Here is an 18,202-nt window from a genome sequence, read left to right as displayed (position 1 = left end):
ACCTCAGCCTTGAAATATCTTCTAATAACTAAATTACAAACCTTTTCAGTTCACTTCATGACTGTATTTCGTGCGGTTATCGGACCAAGGACGCCTTTGGGCGGGTGGGAGGTGTGTCTACAGTTATGAAAAAAAATTCAAAATAAGAAGAATTACTTTATTTATCCCGCAACGGGGAAATTCGATTTTTTCACTCTTATTATTTTTCATGTTACACACACATGAAATACACACACACACGAAATACACACGCACGCTAAGTACCCTAAAGCCTGGGACACGGTTAGAACGGACAGTGTGAGTGCGCCCTAAAGCCATATTTCTCATTGACTGGTCTCATGAGTGATGGAGAAGGGCTCAACTTTGGATGAGCACTCTGAGTTGAAGGGTGATTCTTCATCCATTCATGGTGAATCGTGGGAGTAGATATACAGCAGGTCTGAATGAGCATGAATCTGCCATTTTGTGCATCTCTATAAATCTGACAAAAGAATGTGTCAGTAGATTTCTGCCTTGGACGGTACACACAGTTTATTTATCTACACAGGGATCTATGCATGTGGTTGCTGGTCTGAGGAAAACAACATACCCATTCATTTTAACAGTTGTCCAGTGACCTCCGACCTTTAAAACTATCACCTTACTGACTTGCAGGTTACCAATCCTCCAAGGTGGGACCTTCAGTTTCATCACCCCGACCCTGGCCATTCTGGCTCTGCCCAAGTGGCAGTGTCCAGACCCAAAGGCCTCCGGGATGCAGTCCATGCATCTGCAGAACAGCACCGGCTCACTGCAAACGGACGATTCTGATGAGGGCTGGATGACACGAATGCGCGAGGTATGTAAAGTATTCACTTAGGGCGTACTCACACTGTCCTTCTGGCCGGGACCAAAACCGTTTTTTCAGCTAAAGCCTAGTACCTTTAAGCAGTGTGAGTGCACCCGCTCCGCGCATAACTGCGGCCAGCGGGCCGTCCAAATAGAAGGACGGACCATGCGCGGACATTCAACAACAACAACAATGGCGGTGAAAGGTTCACGTTGGTGTGATGCGGAGGTGGAATGTTTACTGCAGATTTGGTCGGATGAAAATATTCAAAAACAGTCGACAAGACGCACAAAAACTCTGAGGTCTGTGGAAATTTGTAAACAAAGCCACACACACACACGCGATCAATGCGTGTGACGTGTTACGGCGTGATGTCGTATGGACAGCAAGAAGCATTGGCCGAGGCTCAGGCAGTGTGAGTACAAACGGGGCTGGGGCGCGGGGGGGAGAGGGAGGGGGGACAAGTACCCTAAAGTCCGGGTCGCGGTACGGAAGGACAGTGTGAGTACGCCATAAGAGCCACAAGATGTGTGCTTAGTAACTTAGAGCTAAAAACCACTGCAAGTGTGGTTCAACGAATGTGTTAAAAAGCCACATAAAAAAACAGGGTTCAGGTGAAGTGAATCACCCAAACAGCTGGTGGTTTAGGTAAACCGTGACCCCAAAACCTCCATGATGAAAAGAATCAAATCGGTGGAGCAGTTCCCTCGGCAGGTTCAGGGGGTTGAATGTGAACTTTGTTGGAATTTAATCTAAATCAATTTCAGATTAGCTTGTCAAATGTGTACTCTCATATCTCCCCTCCTTGTCAGCAGGCTTTTGCAGATTTCACCCTGTAGCAACATCTGTCACAGATGTATGTATGTTTCAAAATGGAAACTCGACTGTAAACTTACCCACCTTTAAAGCTTTCAGAGGGAGAGATTGATGAAGTGCAAGAGCTCTGCAAGTTTCTGTAGCAGGGCTTTTTCTTTAACCACTTTTACATGTGCTGTCAGTGAAACACGGCTACTGCTTCATGTAACTGTTCATAAACGTTCACATTATTATGTTATTTTCACTCTCTCACGTGGATCTGCACTAAAATAATACAGAATAGGCATCTACACCACACCAGAAGGGAAGAATAATAAAACGTCTGTATGCAGATAAGTAGAGATATATTGCCGTTATCTTCTTAGAAGAAGAAGAAGAAGAAGAAGAAGAAGAATTACTTTATTTATCCTGCAACGGGGAAATTTAATTTTTTCATTCTATTATTAATCATGTTACACACACACACAGGCCTGAAACACACACACATGCACAGACAAGACCTATAAACATGCAATTAATGGAGAGATGTTAGAGCGAGGGGGCTGCTAGTGACCAGCGCCCCGAGCAGTTGGGGGTTCGGGGCCTTGCTCAACAGCATCTCGGCAGTGCCCAGGAGATGAACTGGCACCTCTCCAGCCACCAGTCCGCGCTCCATTCATGGTCCACACAGGGACTCTAACCAGCGACCCTCCGGTTCCCAGCCAAGTCACCCATGGACTGAGCTACTGCCGCCCACATAATAGGCATCTAATAGGCATCGAAAATAAACTACCACACCAAAAGGGAAAAAAAATAAAATGTCTGTATGCAGATAAATAGCGATATATTGCCGTTATCTTCTAACCTTTCCAAAAAAAGGACAATGCGACCTATAAATAAAGCTGGATACAGGGAACACACAAATGCACTTTTCATATGATAAGAGCCTGAAATCTGAGGACTTGGTTTACTTTCGAACGGCACAATTTATGTTTAAAATGAAGAATAATCGATTCCACGTTCTGATTCAGAACCTGTTTCAGGAAAGGGAAAGTGCCTGTGGTTAAAAAAGACGCCTGAATGCCTTCACCGTGCTGCCCCGAGCTAATCGGTGTTAGCCACGTCCGGCTGTTAGCGGCTTTCCCGTATTTCTCTGTTAATAGTTGTTACATTAAAAAACCTTGATGGCTTATTTTAACGTATGTAAGCGCTGAAAAAGACCACGGGATGATTTAGCGCCTGGATGACACTTTAAGAGCCTGGACATTGATCGTCTGATGATATTCCCGTCACACTGCGTTTGCACCTGAATGAGACCGGACCACACGGCGAGGTTTTCCCTCTTTACCGACGTCATTTTAGCTTTTCTTTCTTTCCATCTTATCCCTTTTCCTTTGCAGAATCATATTTCCCCTTCTCTTCATTTCTCTCTCCTCCCTCTCGCTCTTTTCCTCGTCTTCCCTCATTCTCCATTTCCACTTGTTGCTTTCCCTTTCCCATTTCTCCATTTCTCCTCTCCTCTCTCTCTCCCCCTCTTGAACCACTGTTAAACCCGTCTGCTGAGAGGTCAAGACGTGCTTAAGAAGCCCACCCTTAGAACAAATGCAAACATGTGTTTCTGTTGTTGGAGTGAATGTTTGGAACGATTTGGCCGTAGATTTAAAAGACTGCAGAACATGAATTTACTTCAAAACTGTTCTCAAGAGGAACATTATTCAAACATATGTTGATTGTGTTGCCGATAGCAGCAATACATTAATTATCATTAGATCTTTTTGACCTGAGCGTAGCAGCTGCCTAAGGGCGCACTCACACTGTCCTTCCGCACCGGGCCAAAACAGATTTTTCAGCTAAAGCCTAGTGCGTTTGACCAGTGTGAGTGCACCCGCTCCGCGCATAGCTGCGGCCAGCTGGCCGTCCACGGCCCGTCTGAGAGAGGTGGGCTTTTGTAGAGCACGTTTGCACATGTACGAGCACGAGCGTGCGCACGTGTACGAGCATGAGGCCGAGGCCTACGTCGGTTCTGACGTCATTTATGTGCGCCTGTTCGGACATAGAAGAAAGAAGGAGGGACCATGCGCGGACATTTTACAACAACAACAATGGCGGTGAAAGGTTCACGTTGGTGTGATGCGGAGGTGGAGTGTTTACTGCAGATTTGGTCGATGAAAAGATTCAAAAACAGTCGACAAGACGCACAAAAACTCCGAGGTCTGTGGAAAGATTTGTAAACAAAGCGACGCATCGCGATGACGTCATCAATGCGTGTGACGTGTTACGACCTGATGACGTACGGACAGCAAGAAGCATTGGCCGAGGCCCAGGTAGTGTGAGTACAAACGGGCCTGGGGCGCGGGGGGAGAGGGAGGGGGGGACAAGTACCCTAAAGCCTTGGGCGCGGTGCGGAAGGACAGTGTGAGTGCGCCCTAAGGTTATGTACTTTAAAGGGTAGGCGTTATAAGCTTTAGCTTCTGCCTATTCCCCTTTTTTCAGACCTTATGAATTTTTTTGTGCTTGTCATGAAATGTCTTTGTCTGAAATGTCTGAAAACAAACTGAAACTGAACTGAATCTTTTATCAAGCTTACTAAAATATCCGCAAAACAGGCCTGTGACTGGAAAAACAACACATCACAGAGCAATAGCTTCTGTTCCCTTTATTTCCCACTTCTATCTTTCAGCATCGTATATCACACGTGTTGTTCCTTTGACTCTTTATGTACTTTTCTTCATTCAACACGAGATCACCTTGTAACGGGGCTAAAAAGGTACACGGCGTTTAACTGCGGCCTGTGATACGTGCTCGCCTTTTCAGAGGAAAGCGGTAAAGTCACTTTAAAGTCAATTCACGCCTCAGGGAGCACCGCAGGAATGCAGTTGTGATGTACAGTTGAGTAGTGAGAAAAAAAACAACCTGCTCTTTCGTTTGTTCTGTCTTGCCTCGTCTTCCACAGATCCAGGGGGCCATCCTGGTTTCCTCTCTGCTCCAAATAGTCCTGGGTTTTTCCGGGCTGGTGGGTCTCGTGCTGAAGTACATCGGCCCTCTGGCTATCGCTCCCACCATCAACCTCATCGGCCTGTCACTGTTCATCGAAGCTGGGAAGAAGTCCGGAGGTCACTGGGGAATATCTGCTCTGTGAGTAGCTGCTGTTATAACGACATGTAGATATTCTTATAGCGGAGGACATCCATAAGTAGTAATTATGTGTGTCTACTTTAATGTACTGTACATAGAGCTTTTTTTGTGTGTTTATTTGTTCCTTTCATGAAATCATAACATTGTACACACTCATTCATCTTCAACCGCTTGTCCCTGTCGGGGTCGCGGGGGGGCTGGAGCCGATCCCAGCTGACATCGGGCGTGAGGCGGGGTACACCCTGGACAGGACGCCAGTCTATCACAGGACACATAGAGACAAACAGAGACAGACAACCATTCACACCTACGGGTGATTTAGAGTCATCAAGGAACCGAACACCTGCACGTCTTTGGACTGTGGGAGGAAACCGGAGAACGCGGTGAAAACACATTCAGACCAAGGAGAACAAGACAGTGCTAACCACCCACAATGATACATTCAATTCATAATTGATCCCATATTTTAGACGTCTTTCCCGACACCATTGGCTGTTTAAATATTAACTGTCTAACCGCGATGTGCAGCCAAGGGAGACAGTGCGTGTGTGTCACTACTTTCTGTATCCGGCCCTTCAAATTAAAAGCCTCAATTCACATAGATGTTCACTTAATTTTGACAAGAAGCGGCTCCAAATGTTTGGTGAGACCAATCGACCAATGAAATGTTTGGTCTGCTAATGATTTTTTGGTCGATTAGTGCTTGGTCGGCTGTTTGGGGGCAGCCCTAACTGTCTACATTTACAGATGAGCCACAGATTAAAGTGAAAAAACAACATAAACTTTCCTATGAACCTGTTATTACCCCACAAACATGCAGAGCTTCAGTTCCTCTCAGAACTCCACTTACAGGATGAACACCATTACAAAAAGATATTCCCTCTTTTGATGTTTTTTATGTCCAGAGCCCAAGTTCAAAATCCACACATGTTCGGTTGGGTCAGATCTGTGTCTTGTCAGGGCCATAGCATATGAATCACATCATTTACTTCAAGTTCAAACTCTTTAGGAGCCCTTATTACTCTCTTTAAAAGCATCTGCATAAGATCTGTAAACGCTTTTATTTAGGTTTAAACTTTCTGTCTGTTTTCTGTCATCTGTCTCTGTCTGAGGCTGCGTGTACTATTCTGCACTTAACGTCCCTTGTACGTCTCTCTTACAGCTTAGTGAGATGAGGGGCACTGATAAAATCACAATACGCAACTGATACATGAATGTGGATATCATTATACTCCATTTACGTAACTCCCAGGTCAAATAATTGTATAACAGGACCTATATACATGCAATTAATGCAGAGATGTCAGAGCGAGGGGGCTGCCAGTGGACCGATGGCGATGAACTGGCACCTCTCCAGCACAGTGACTCGAACCGGCGACCCTCCGGTTCCCAGCCGACTCTTTCATTATTATTCATGTTACACACACACACGCAAAAAGGACCGTGCATATACATGCAATTAATGGAGAGATGTCAGAGCGAGGGGGCTGCCAGTGGACCGGCGCCCCGAGCAGTTGGGGGTTCGGTGCCTCCCCAGCACAGGGACTCGAGCCTGCAACCCTCCGGTTCCCAGCCGAGTCACCTATGGACTGAGCTACCGCCGCCCCCCACTCACTTTCTCTCGTTCTGACATCTCTCCATTAATTGCATGTATATGCACAGTACTTTTGTGTGTGTGTGTGTGTGTGTGTGTGTGTGTGTGTGTGTGTGTGTGTGTGTGTGTGTGTGTGTGTGTGTGTGTGTGTGTGTGTGTGTGTGTGTGTGTGTGTGTGTGTGTGTGTGTGTGTGTGTGTGTGTGTGTGTGTGTGTGTGTGTGTGTGTGTGTGTGTGTGTGTGTGTGTGTGTGTGTGTGTGTGTGTGTGTGACATGAATAATAATGAAAGAGTCGGCTTGGAACCGGATAGTCGCCGGTTTGAGTCCCTGTGCTGGAGAGGTGCCAGTTCATCGCTGTTGAGCAAGGCACCGTAGACACAGCCTCCTGTCAAAGCACGACCCTATCTTCCAGACGTTCGACTGTCTCTCTAAACTCTGATGCATCAGAAGCCGTTATCGTGGCACCAGGTCCGTCCAGGCGCCACTTTCTTTTCACTGAGGTTCTCTATCCCGTTGCATCTACAGCAGATGTTATCTTCGATCTGTTGTGATTTGACCACCAGGCGAAGTCAGTCTCTCATTGTGTTTTCTGGACAATTAGACTCTCATCCACACTTTCATTACATCCTGTTTGAACTACTGTAACGCGCTGTGTTCCTTTCTTACCCGACACAACCTCAACAAACCGTAATTAGTTTGAAATGATGCTGCAGGACCGCTCACAAAGTCCTGCCCCGTTTCTTCTTTCAAATCTCTCGTAAAACACTTTTTTTTTAGATTTGCTTTGAATCGACTATTCTGCCGCTTTACTCTTCACCTTTTTATTATATTGTTGTAATTCATACCTCACTTGTCATTATTACTTTATTTTAATTTATCATTTAATATTTCTTTCCATGTCTTTGTCAAGCAAGTTGCAACTTGTTTTGGAAAAATTCTAAAAAACAGAACAAAAAAACCCTAAATAAATAAAATATTTCTATTCTATTCTATCCTGAAAAGTGCGTTATGCAGTTATTATAAATTTTATATGTGTTAAAGCAACTATCCATGATAAAAGATAATACACAGGGAAACATGGTAAACTAACAACATTACCAGAAATGGAAATTTAATCTAATTTCTGTGCTCCTGTGTGACAAAATGTTTGTGTTCATTCAATATCTAATTATCCGTTTTCCACCCGCTTTGTTTGTTTATCAAAGAAGTCGAGTCCCCAATTTAAACATTAAATCCACCTAATGCCCAAACCTGGTGCAACTCGCTGTTCCACATTAACTCTCCTTTCATTCCTGATCTCTCCAACCCCATGAAATCCGTCTTAATTTACCGCTTCCGTCTCCACGTAATGCAGACTAAAGTCATTACATAGAGTGATCCTTGTGGCTTTTAAAAGGTTCAGCACATCCACCTCCCAGTGCCACGTATGGATGGTGATCAGTCATATCCTTCCAAGCACAGTCTCCGTGCAGCACAACCAGCTAACAGGGGCACAGACAGACATCCTGAGATATGATCAACAACACTCCCGACACACAAAATTACTTAGACTCCACCGGTCTGTTATAAGATACAGGGCAAGGGGAATGGAGATGTATTTGTAAGACATGATCAATATGATCAGCAAGGAGCTTACGGATTGCTTTGACAGAGAGAATGAAGCAAAAGAAAGGGCACCCAGAGGTCGATATAAGCGTTATAACGTCGTTATACAATAGAGCCAAACTGAAGGACCAAATCTCTCATCTCATCTTTATCCGCTTATCCGGGGTCAGGTCGCGGAGCAGCAGCTTTAGCAGGGGACCCCAAACTTCCCTTTCACGGGCCACATTAACCAGCTCTAACTGGGGGATCCTGAGGCCTCCTCCCAGCTGGACGTGCCTGGAACACCTCCCTAGGGAGGCGCCCAGGGTTCATCCTTACCAGATGATCCTGAACCACCTCAACTGGCTCCTTTCAACGCAAAGGAGCAGCGGCTCTACTCCGAGTTCCTCACGGATGCTGAACTTCTCCCCCTCTCTCTAAGGGAGACTCCAGCCCCCCTCCTGAGAAAACCCATTTCGGCCGCTTGTACCCATGACCTCGTTCTTTCGGTGATGACCCAGCTTTCATGACCATAGGTGAGGGTAGGAACGAAGATCGACCGGTAGATCGAGAGCTTTGCCTTCCACCTGGTCCTGGGTCTTCCCCGAGGCCTCCTCCCAGCTGGACGTGCCTGGAACACCTCCCTAGGGAGGCGCCCAGGGTTCATCCTTACTAGATGCCCGAACCACAGAAAGATGAAAGATGCAAACATGGTAGCGAGGAAACAAGTAAAAGCAACAAAAATGACAAACGCGACAAGCAAAGACCAATGATTAAAATACCAATAAAGGCGATAAAAAAAAGAGATTGACGTCAACAATTTAAGTTTCCAAAAGATTCAGGATTTAATTACACATTAGAAAAGTAATGAGATATCAGTGACCGGCTCTCTACGTGTAAAGTGCTAAATGTTTGATTTAAGTAACATTTTTCATGAACCCATGTCCTGTTGGAGACCTCAGAGGCCTGGAAGCTCCAGTTTCTCACACCTGGGGAAGGCATGGATGGAAGATAAGCCTGTCACTCATCACATGATCCTCTCTCCGATATACCTTTCCCACATCAGTCTTTACGACAACACCAGTTACAATTTGTCAGTTCAAGCTCGTATTTTTCAGTGTTTCATGTACAATGTAAATATTTGAATTTGGATTTGAGTGCCTTTCTTAGTATGTGGAGCACGGTGCAGCTGAGAGATGAAGAAATGAGCTCCTGTCTCCCTCCTTATTTCCAGTGTCACAACAGTGCTTCAGGCAAAGCATGGCATGCCATTCAAAGGCAGGGAACTCAGTATTTTACAGTGTTTAAATCGCCACTCTTTTACTGTTACTTACCCATAACCCTATACACAAGGACACGTATCACGCTGGCATGCCTGCTGTTTTAAACGGCATGTATTCACACACTCTGACCTCCTCCTAACTTTATGGTGTATGGCAACATGCCACACTACTAGGTGAGAGTGAAGGCCAGGCCTGGGGGGGAGGGGGGCAACTTTGAATGACACATTATGTCCTTTTCTCTCTTTTCCCACAGCACGGTGTGTCTTATCCTCCTGTTCTCTCAGTATCTCAGCAAAGTGGATGTTCCGATGATTGCTTACAAGGATAAGAAGTGGAAGGTTTTCCAGTATCCCCTCTTCAAGCTCTTCTCCGTGAGTTGCCGACGTTATCCAAATCTCATGCATTCTGCTTTATCTTCTGCCATGGGGGGGGGAGAACCCTACAATTTTAATTTCAGCTCCAGTGTCCCATTAAATCAGTGTATGACATCTTTGCCTTGCTTCAAAACATAACATTTTTATGAAAATCCACTGCAAAAAGTGTACCCGGCATCACCAAAGTCTTACAATACACTATGCAAAATAGACTTCAAGATCTGTACAAGGGGAATAAGTCAGATAGTGTGGTAGATAATCTTTTTATTCATTACAAATGCAACTGAAATTTGACTTTAAATAAAGTAGTTCCCACTTATTCTACTCACTAGACTGGACACATTGGTTTTGTTTTCCTTTACAATATAATTGATCCGTTCCTGAAGCCACACACTTGATACAAACAATCAGCATGGACTGAACATCTTGTTTTAAAGAAAATTGGTCTATTTGGCCCCTCACTGGAGTATTATCCTCATGTCAAAGAGGCCTGGAACAGAACATCCTACTGATGTGGAGTAGTCCAGTTATGGAGCTGACAACCAACAAGAAATAAGCTTCTCATAGTCTATAATTACCTCTATATCAGTATCATCTTGTTCACAATTTTGTGTCCTTTATTAACGCACAAATAGCAGTCGATGTGACAATAGATACGAATGTATGAGGAAATGACAGGATTGTGTCTTTTCCTTTTCCTCTGGTGGGCGGAGGGTCTTTCCAGGGCTTAAGTCAACACCACCCCAGTCAAAGTCTTTAGTGAGACGAAGAGAGCCCCTTTTCTAAGCCCTTCAAATATATTATCTCGTGACTACAGTTATTAGCTGTCAGGTAGAGATCGCCTGTGGTGATGGACCTCAAGAGAATGTGTTTTTTAACCTGTATTTATCTAAGGTTGGGTTTTAGTCAAGCATAAGGCCTCTTTTTAACATCCACCCCGTTTCACATTCATGCACGCACCTGCATACCCTACTGGTCACTGTCAATCAGAGCTCAGCAGATTTGTGTGCTGACAAGGATCCAGATAGATGGATAGATGGATAGATGGATAGATAAGCTTTATTCCAGACTCAAGGTCCATACAAAAAAGTAAAAGCAAGACACACAGTACAAAAGGATTAAGAATCACACAATGAAATAATAATAATCTAATGACTGATTTTTAAAAGACACTTATACCAGTGCCCCCAGAACTGAGACGTGCAGCGCGTGTCACTGTACATAATGTTCACCATTGCCACAACATTTAGATTCTCAGAGTCATTTAACCGGCAGATGAACCCGTGCATTACATTTCTCGGAACCGCGTGCAGTGTGTTTACTCCTCAGCTCACTGGCACTGATCCATCTGGGCCTTTTTAAAAGTATCCTCAGAGCGTCACTATATGCCACTTGCCGTCTCTGAAGGCTGGCTTTTGTATATTTCAACCACAGTTGTGCAGTGTACACAGGTTAACGGTACGCTTTGAGCAGTGTAAGCTTCACACCAACAGTGCACCAACCGAATTTCCGTGCCAATACATTTGCCCGCACATACAACATACAACATACGACACGGATGAAAAATGTCCTCATGTAGATTTTTGCTCAGGATTAATGCAGATAAAAAACATTTAGCATCAACACACAGGACATGTTTCCTTCTGTTCTACAACAGCCAAAATAAACCAGTGGTTGCAGCAGTGTGAAGGTGGGTCGGCCATGCCTCTAAGTTCCTGGGTGGGAGTTTGCGTGAATGCTTAGGGGGGTGATGAGAAAAGAGACATGATAATGCCACACAGACTCAATGAATTACATTTAAAACATAAAACCAACTGCAGGTGCTCCTCCTCCAGAGAAGTGGAGGCCTATGAGTCAGCGTGGCTTCAGGGTTAAAATGCTTCGTGTATCGCAGCCTCACACATTTTGACGGGATGACGCATCTTGTAAAAGCCTAAAAACAACAGAAAAACCACAAAGGTCTCTTGATCTTACAGTCAACAAAGTTTTCATAGCTATTCATCACTAGTTGTTGTCCACCATCAAATGAAGCCGTGCAAAGCATAACATCTGGTGCGTTTTAACGTGAAGGAACAAACCCGGGGATTATGAAGCCGTATTGAAAGAGCCCATCTACTGTATGAGGTTAGTCAACGCCCGAATAGTATACACAGCCTCCTGTCAAGTCCTATTTATCATGGAGTGGTTACAGAATGCATGCCATACTCTGGCACTTGGATGTATAATATTTCTATAGGTCTTATTAATCTCACTTCTTCTCGGATCTTAAAGCTGAAGGTGTCGAGATGACATTTGAACACAAATCCTGCATGGTTTTTCTGAGCTTGACGCCTTAAAGCTAGTGTTCGACTGTCCTGGAAGGGCCCTGCGTTGGCGAAAGCATTCTTCCGCACACATGTGTGATCCCTGTACGAACGCAATCAGAGATGCACACCATGGCCCAGGGCGTGTTGTGTGAAGAGGACACATGCAGGCTCACACTTAATGCGATTGAGTGATAAACTGCACAGCAATGAAATGCATTATTAAATTTTATAGCCACCGGCATGGCGTGATACAATTCAGATTACTGACTAAGCAAGGCGTGTAGCTAAGTTTAATATTTTACTAAATTGTGTCTAAATAGTCTTCATAACATACAGTGAATACTGCCACACCGGGCCTAAAATCATTTATGTAATGTTTTAAGTTCTCCATTTAAACGTTTGTGTTTTTTTTATCAATGTGTTTCTGCAAAGCAAGCGTTCCAGTGAGGTTTTAAGTTTGTTGCGTTCAGTTCAAATGTCCTGAGACACTATGTATCTGATGTTCTAGGCTCTGTTCGGGATGTGCGGAGCCTGGCTGTTCTGCTTCCTACTGACCGTCTTTGACGTCTTTCCTTCGAACTCTGACGGGTACGGCTACTCAGCCAGGACCGACATCAGCTTGGATGCTGTGGCAAACTCCCCTTGGTTCCACGTGCCCTACCCAGGTTAGCGCATAAATATATTTCAGTTCTGTATACCTAAGCAGCTTTAGCAGGGGACCCCAAACTTCCACATTAACCAGCTCTAACTGGGGGATCCTTAGCCGTTCCCAGGCCAGTGTTGAGATATAATCTCTCCACCTCGTCCTGGGTCTTCCCCGAGGCCTCTTTCCAGCTTGACGTGCCTGGAAAACCTCCCTAGGGAGGCACCCAGGGTAAAGCTGCTGCCCCCGTGACCCGACCCCGGATAAGCGAATGAAGATGAGATGAGATACCTAAGTACAGGTATATTTAACAGAGCAACTTTAGTAGTTGCTAGACAGATGTTAAGTGGGATGGATGAGTTATTTAACCCTTTTTACACGCAAATATTAAGGTAAATATATTTGTAAACAGGATGCATTTTACAATAACTGTGAGCACATCAGTGCTGCATCAAGTCCTGCAGTAGTTGGGGCACTTAACAGTCAATTATTGCAGTAATACATGTCAAAGTGTCCTGACTGTCAACAGCCGTCAAACTGCTGAGTGCTGTGGTTCCTAGAACTTATTCAACTTGTCTGCCAGCCTCTCCTTAATTTCATCTTTGACAAACGTCCAAACCAAATGCAAACAGAGAACATTGTGTAGTTTAGCCGAGGGTTGCACAACTGCTCTTTAATGATCCGCCAAAATCTCGCTGAATCTGTCGGAGTGAATGAAAATGATCACCGCTTGGTTTAATTTCAGTGTACCTCTTGATAATTCGGTGTCTAAATTGGGACGATTATGATGGCGATGGATGAATAGAATGACAGATTCCAAAACCTCACCGGGACTGAGAACCCTGTCGCGTCGGCTAGGATTGAAAGCTGTAACGGCAACAACTCGTGTAGCATTTCCATGTGAAGTATGTGTTCCTTGGTTTCAAGGGACATGTGCTGCTATTATTCAATCCTTTTAACCTTTGGACGGACTTTCAAAAGCACTCATTAATAATCATTTTAGCAGGTTATGGTTTCCATCTTACAACGGTGACATCAACTCTTTGATTCTGCCGAATATTGAATGCATATGTGTCAAAAGCAATCTATGGATTGAGTGTGTTGGAAAACTCCCTTGCAGGGTCAGTTGGGTGTCAGCTTAATTCATAAATATCAATGGCAATTTTATGACTTTTAGATTATTTGCACATGGCACCTGGTGTTTGCAGGTTCACTAAGATCCTGTAAACCTCGCTTCACCCATAAAATAATCAAATATTATAATAGGAAAAAACAGTTCCCCTATGGAATAAATGAACAAAACTTTTGATATGATGTTAACTAACAAATAATGTCTGCACACAGTGTTTTTGACAGGACACAGTCGGTGTGCATACCCAGGTATAAATGAATGAAACATGAAATCTGCTGGTTTCCTCTCTCTTATCCTGATATGAACCCAGACCCCTTCTACCATGTGTGTAATCTTTTCAATATACCTTCAAGATGTTGACATATGTGCTTCACGTGTCATTTTGAGTGTGACACACATCCACCTGTTGATGCCTTCATTAAAGAAACGTACTGCGCCTGTGTTTGATCACGTTTAAGGGTCAGATCACAAACCTGTTTCCATAGAGTTTGGAAGCTGTGTAAGATGGAAATAAAACCAGAATGTATTGATTTGCAGATCACTGACACCCCAAATTTAATCGAAAAGAAAACATTTCAAATGTTGAAACCAAAAATTTGAATTGCTTTTGAGGACTGATTTCCTCATTTAGAAGTTGATTCCAGCGAAATGTGTCAAAGCAGTTGGGACAGGGTGACGTTTATCCCTCTGCTGTGTCACCTCTTCTTTTAACAACCCTCTGTAAGTGTTTGGTTGCTTAGGATACAAATTGCTGTCATTTGAAAATGGCATTTTCTGAACTGTGCTGGTAACAAGTCGGATCGGTCCCTTTCCCTTTGAGCCCAGAGGACACAGTGTCCGTGATTTCCCAAACTCTAATTTTGCCTCGTCAGATCACAGTTTACTTTGTTGTGTAAATGTTACCGTGGGGGGTCCATTATCCGTGTACTAACATCTAGACACTTTCCTCTCTGCTGTTCTCCGTATCTAACTCTGTGACTGGATTCTAACATGTACTAACACACTGACATCCTGACACTTATTCTACCTGTACTAACACACTGACATCCTGACACTTATTCTACCTGTACTAACACACTGACATCCTGACACTTACTCTACCTGTACTAACACACTAACATCCTGACACTTACTCTACCTGTACTAACACACTAACACACTTATTCTACCTGTACTAACACACTAACACCCTGACACTTATTCTACCTGTACTAACACACTAACATCCTGACACTTATTCTACCTGTACTAACACACTAACATCCTGACACTTATTCTACCTGTACTAACACACTAACATCCTGACACTTATTCTACCTGTACTAACACACTAACATCCTGACACTTATTCTTCCTGTACTAACACACTAACATCCTGACACTTATTCTACCTGTACTAACACACTAACACACTTATTCTACCTGTACTAACACACTAACATCCTGACACTTATTCTACCTGTACTAACACACTAACACACTTATTCTACCTGTACTAACACACTAACATCCTGACACTTATTCTACCTGTACTAACACACTAACACACTTATTCTACCTGTACTAACACACTAACATCCTGACACTTATTCTACCTGTACTAACACACTAACATCCTGACACTTATTCTACCTGTACTAACACACTAACATCCTGACACTTACTCTAACCTGTACTAACACACTAACATCCTGACACTTACTCTACCTGTACTAACACACTAACATCCTGACACTTATTCTACCTGTACTAACACACTAACATCCTGACACTTATTCTACCTGTACTAACACACTAACATCCTGACACTTATTCTACCTGTACTAACACACTAACACACTTATTCTACCTGTACTAACACACTAACATCCTGACACTTATTCTACCTGTACTAACACACTAACACACTTATTCTACCTGTACTAACACACTAACATCCTGACACTTATTCTACCTGTACTAACACACTAACACACTTATTCTACCTGTACTAACACACTAACATCCTGACACTTATTCTACCTGTACTAACACACTAACACACTTATTCTACCTGTACTAACACACTAACATCCTGACACTTATTCTACCTGTACTAACACACTAACATGCTGACACTTATTCTACCTGTACTAACACACTAACATCCTGACACTTATTCTACCTGTACTAACACACTAACATCCGGACACTTATTCTACCTGTACTAACACACTAACATCCTGACACTTATTCTACCTGTACTAACACACTAACACACTTATTCTACCTGTACTAACACACTAACACACTTATTCTACCTGTACTAACACACTAACATCCTGACACTTATTCTAACCTGTACTAACACACTAACATCCTGACACTTATTCTACCTGTACTAACACACTAACATCCTGACACTTATTCTAACCTGTACTAACACACTAACACCCTGACACTTATTCTAACCTGTACTAACACACTAACATCCTGACACTTATTCTAACCTGTACTAACACACTAACATCCTGACACTTATTCTACCTGTACTAACACACTAACATCCTGACACTTATTCTACCTGTACTAACACACTAACATCCTGACACTTATTCTACCTGTACTAACACACTAACATCCTGACACTTATTCTACCTGTACTAACACACTAACATCCTGACACTTATTGTCACCTGTACTAACACACTAACATCCTGACACTTATTCTACCTGTACTAACACACTAACACACTTATTCTAACCTGTACTAACACACTAACATCCTGACACTTATTCTACCTGTACTAACACACTAACATCCTGACACTTATTCTACCTGTACTAACACACTAACATCCTGACACTTATTCTACCTGTACTAACACACTAACATCCTGACACTTATTCTACCTGTACTAACACACTAACACACTTATTCTACCTGTACTAACACACTAACATCCTGACACTTATTCTACCTGTACTAACACACTAACATCCTGACACTTATTCTACCTGTACTAACACACTAACATCCTGACACTTATTCTACCTGTACTAACACACTAACATCCTGACACTTATTCTACCTGTACTAACACACTAACATCCTGACACTTACTCTACCTGTACTAACACACTAACATCCTGACACTTACTCTACCTGTACTAACACACTAACATCCTGACACTTATTCTAACCTGTACTAACACACTAACATCCTGACACTTACTCTACCTGTACTAACACACTAACATCCCGACACTTACTCTACCTGTACTAACACACTAACACACTTATTATAACCTGTACTAACACACTAACATCCTGACACTTATTCTAACCTGTACTAACACACTAACATCCTGACACTTACTCTACCTGTACTAACACACTAACATCCTGACACTTATTCTACCTGTACTAACACACTAACACACTTATTATAACCTGTACTAACACACTAACATCCTGACACTTATTCTAACCTGTACTAACACACTAACACACTTATTCTAACCTGTACTAACACACTAACATCCTGACACTTATTCTACCTGTACTAACACACTAACATCCTGACACTTACTCTACCTGTACTAACACACTAACATCCTGACACTTATTCTACCTGTACTAACATCCTGACACTTATTCTAACCTGTACTAACACACTAACATCCTGACACTTATTCTACCTGTACTAACACACTAACATCCTGACACTTATTCTAACCTGTACTAACACACTAACATCCTGACACTTATTCTACCTGTACTAACACACTAACACCCTGACACTTATTCTAACCTGTACTAACACACTAACATCCTGACACTTATTCTACCTGTACTAACACACTAACACACTTATTCTACCTGTACTAACACACTAACATCCTGACACTTATTCTACCTGTACTAACACACTAACACCCTGACACTTATTCTACCTGTACTAACACACTAACATCCTGACACTTATTCTACCTGTACTAACACACTAACATCCTGACACTTATTCTAACCTGTACTAACACACTAACATCCTGACACTTATTCTACCTGTACTAACACACTAACATCCTGACACTTATTCTAACCTGTACTAACACACTGACACACTTATTCTACCTGTACTAACACACTAACATCCTGACACTTGTTCTACCTGTACTAACACACTAACATCCTGACACTTATTCTAACCTGTACTAACACACTAACATCCTGACACTTATTCTACCTGTACTAACACACTAACATCCTGACACTTATTCTAACCTGTACTAACACACTAACATCCTGACACTTACTCTAACCTGTACTAACACACTAACATCCTGACACTTATTCTACCTGTACTAACACACTAACATCCTGACACTTATTCTACCTGTACTAACACACTAACATCCTGACACTTATTCTACCTGTACTAACACACTAACATCCTGACACTTATTCTACCTGTACTAACACACTAACATCCTGACACTTACTCTACCTGTACTAACACACTAACACACTTATTCTACCTGTACT

At 43.0% G+C, this 18,202-nt stretch overlaps 1 protein-coding gene across 1 annotated transcript in view; it reads left to right on the top strand.

Moving 5' to 3' along the window:
- Positions 1-18,202, top strand: part of LOC310949059 (solute carrier family 23 member 2) — a gene marked incomplete at both ends in the record, with an annotated part of 54,342 nt that overhangs the window by 18,038 nt on the left and 18,102 nt on the right. The window contains 4 exons of the mRNA XM_083916392.1: positions 655-838; positions 4,578-4,759; positions 9,473-9,590; positions 12,408-12,564. Of these exons, the coding sequence (XP_083772518.1) occupies positions 655-838; positions 4,578-4,759; positions 9,473-9,590; positions 12,408-12,564 (641 nt within the window). The remainder of the gene's footprint in view (positions 1-654; positions 839-4,577; positions 4,760-9,472; positions 9,591-12,407; positions 12,565-18,202) is intronic.

Source organism: Echiichthys vipera, assembly GCF_963691815.1.
Source record: "Echiichthys vipera genome assembly, chromosome: 7".
Classification (NCBI taxonomy): domain Eukaryota; kingdom Metazoa; phylum Chordata; class Actinopteri; order Perciformes; family Trachinidae; genus Echiichthys; species Echiichthys vipera.
This window is presented reverse-complemented; position numbering and strand designations above follow the sequence as displayed.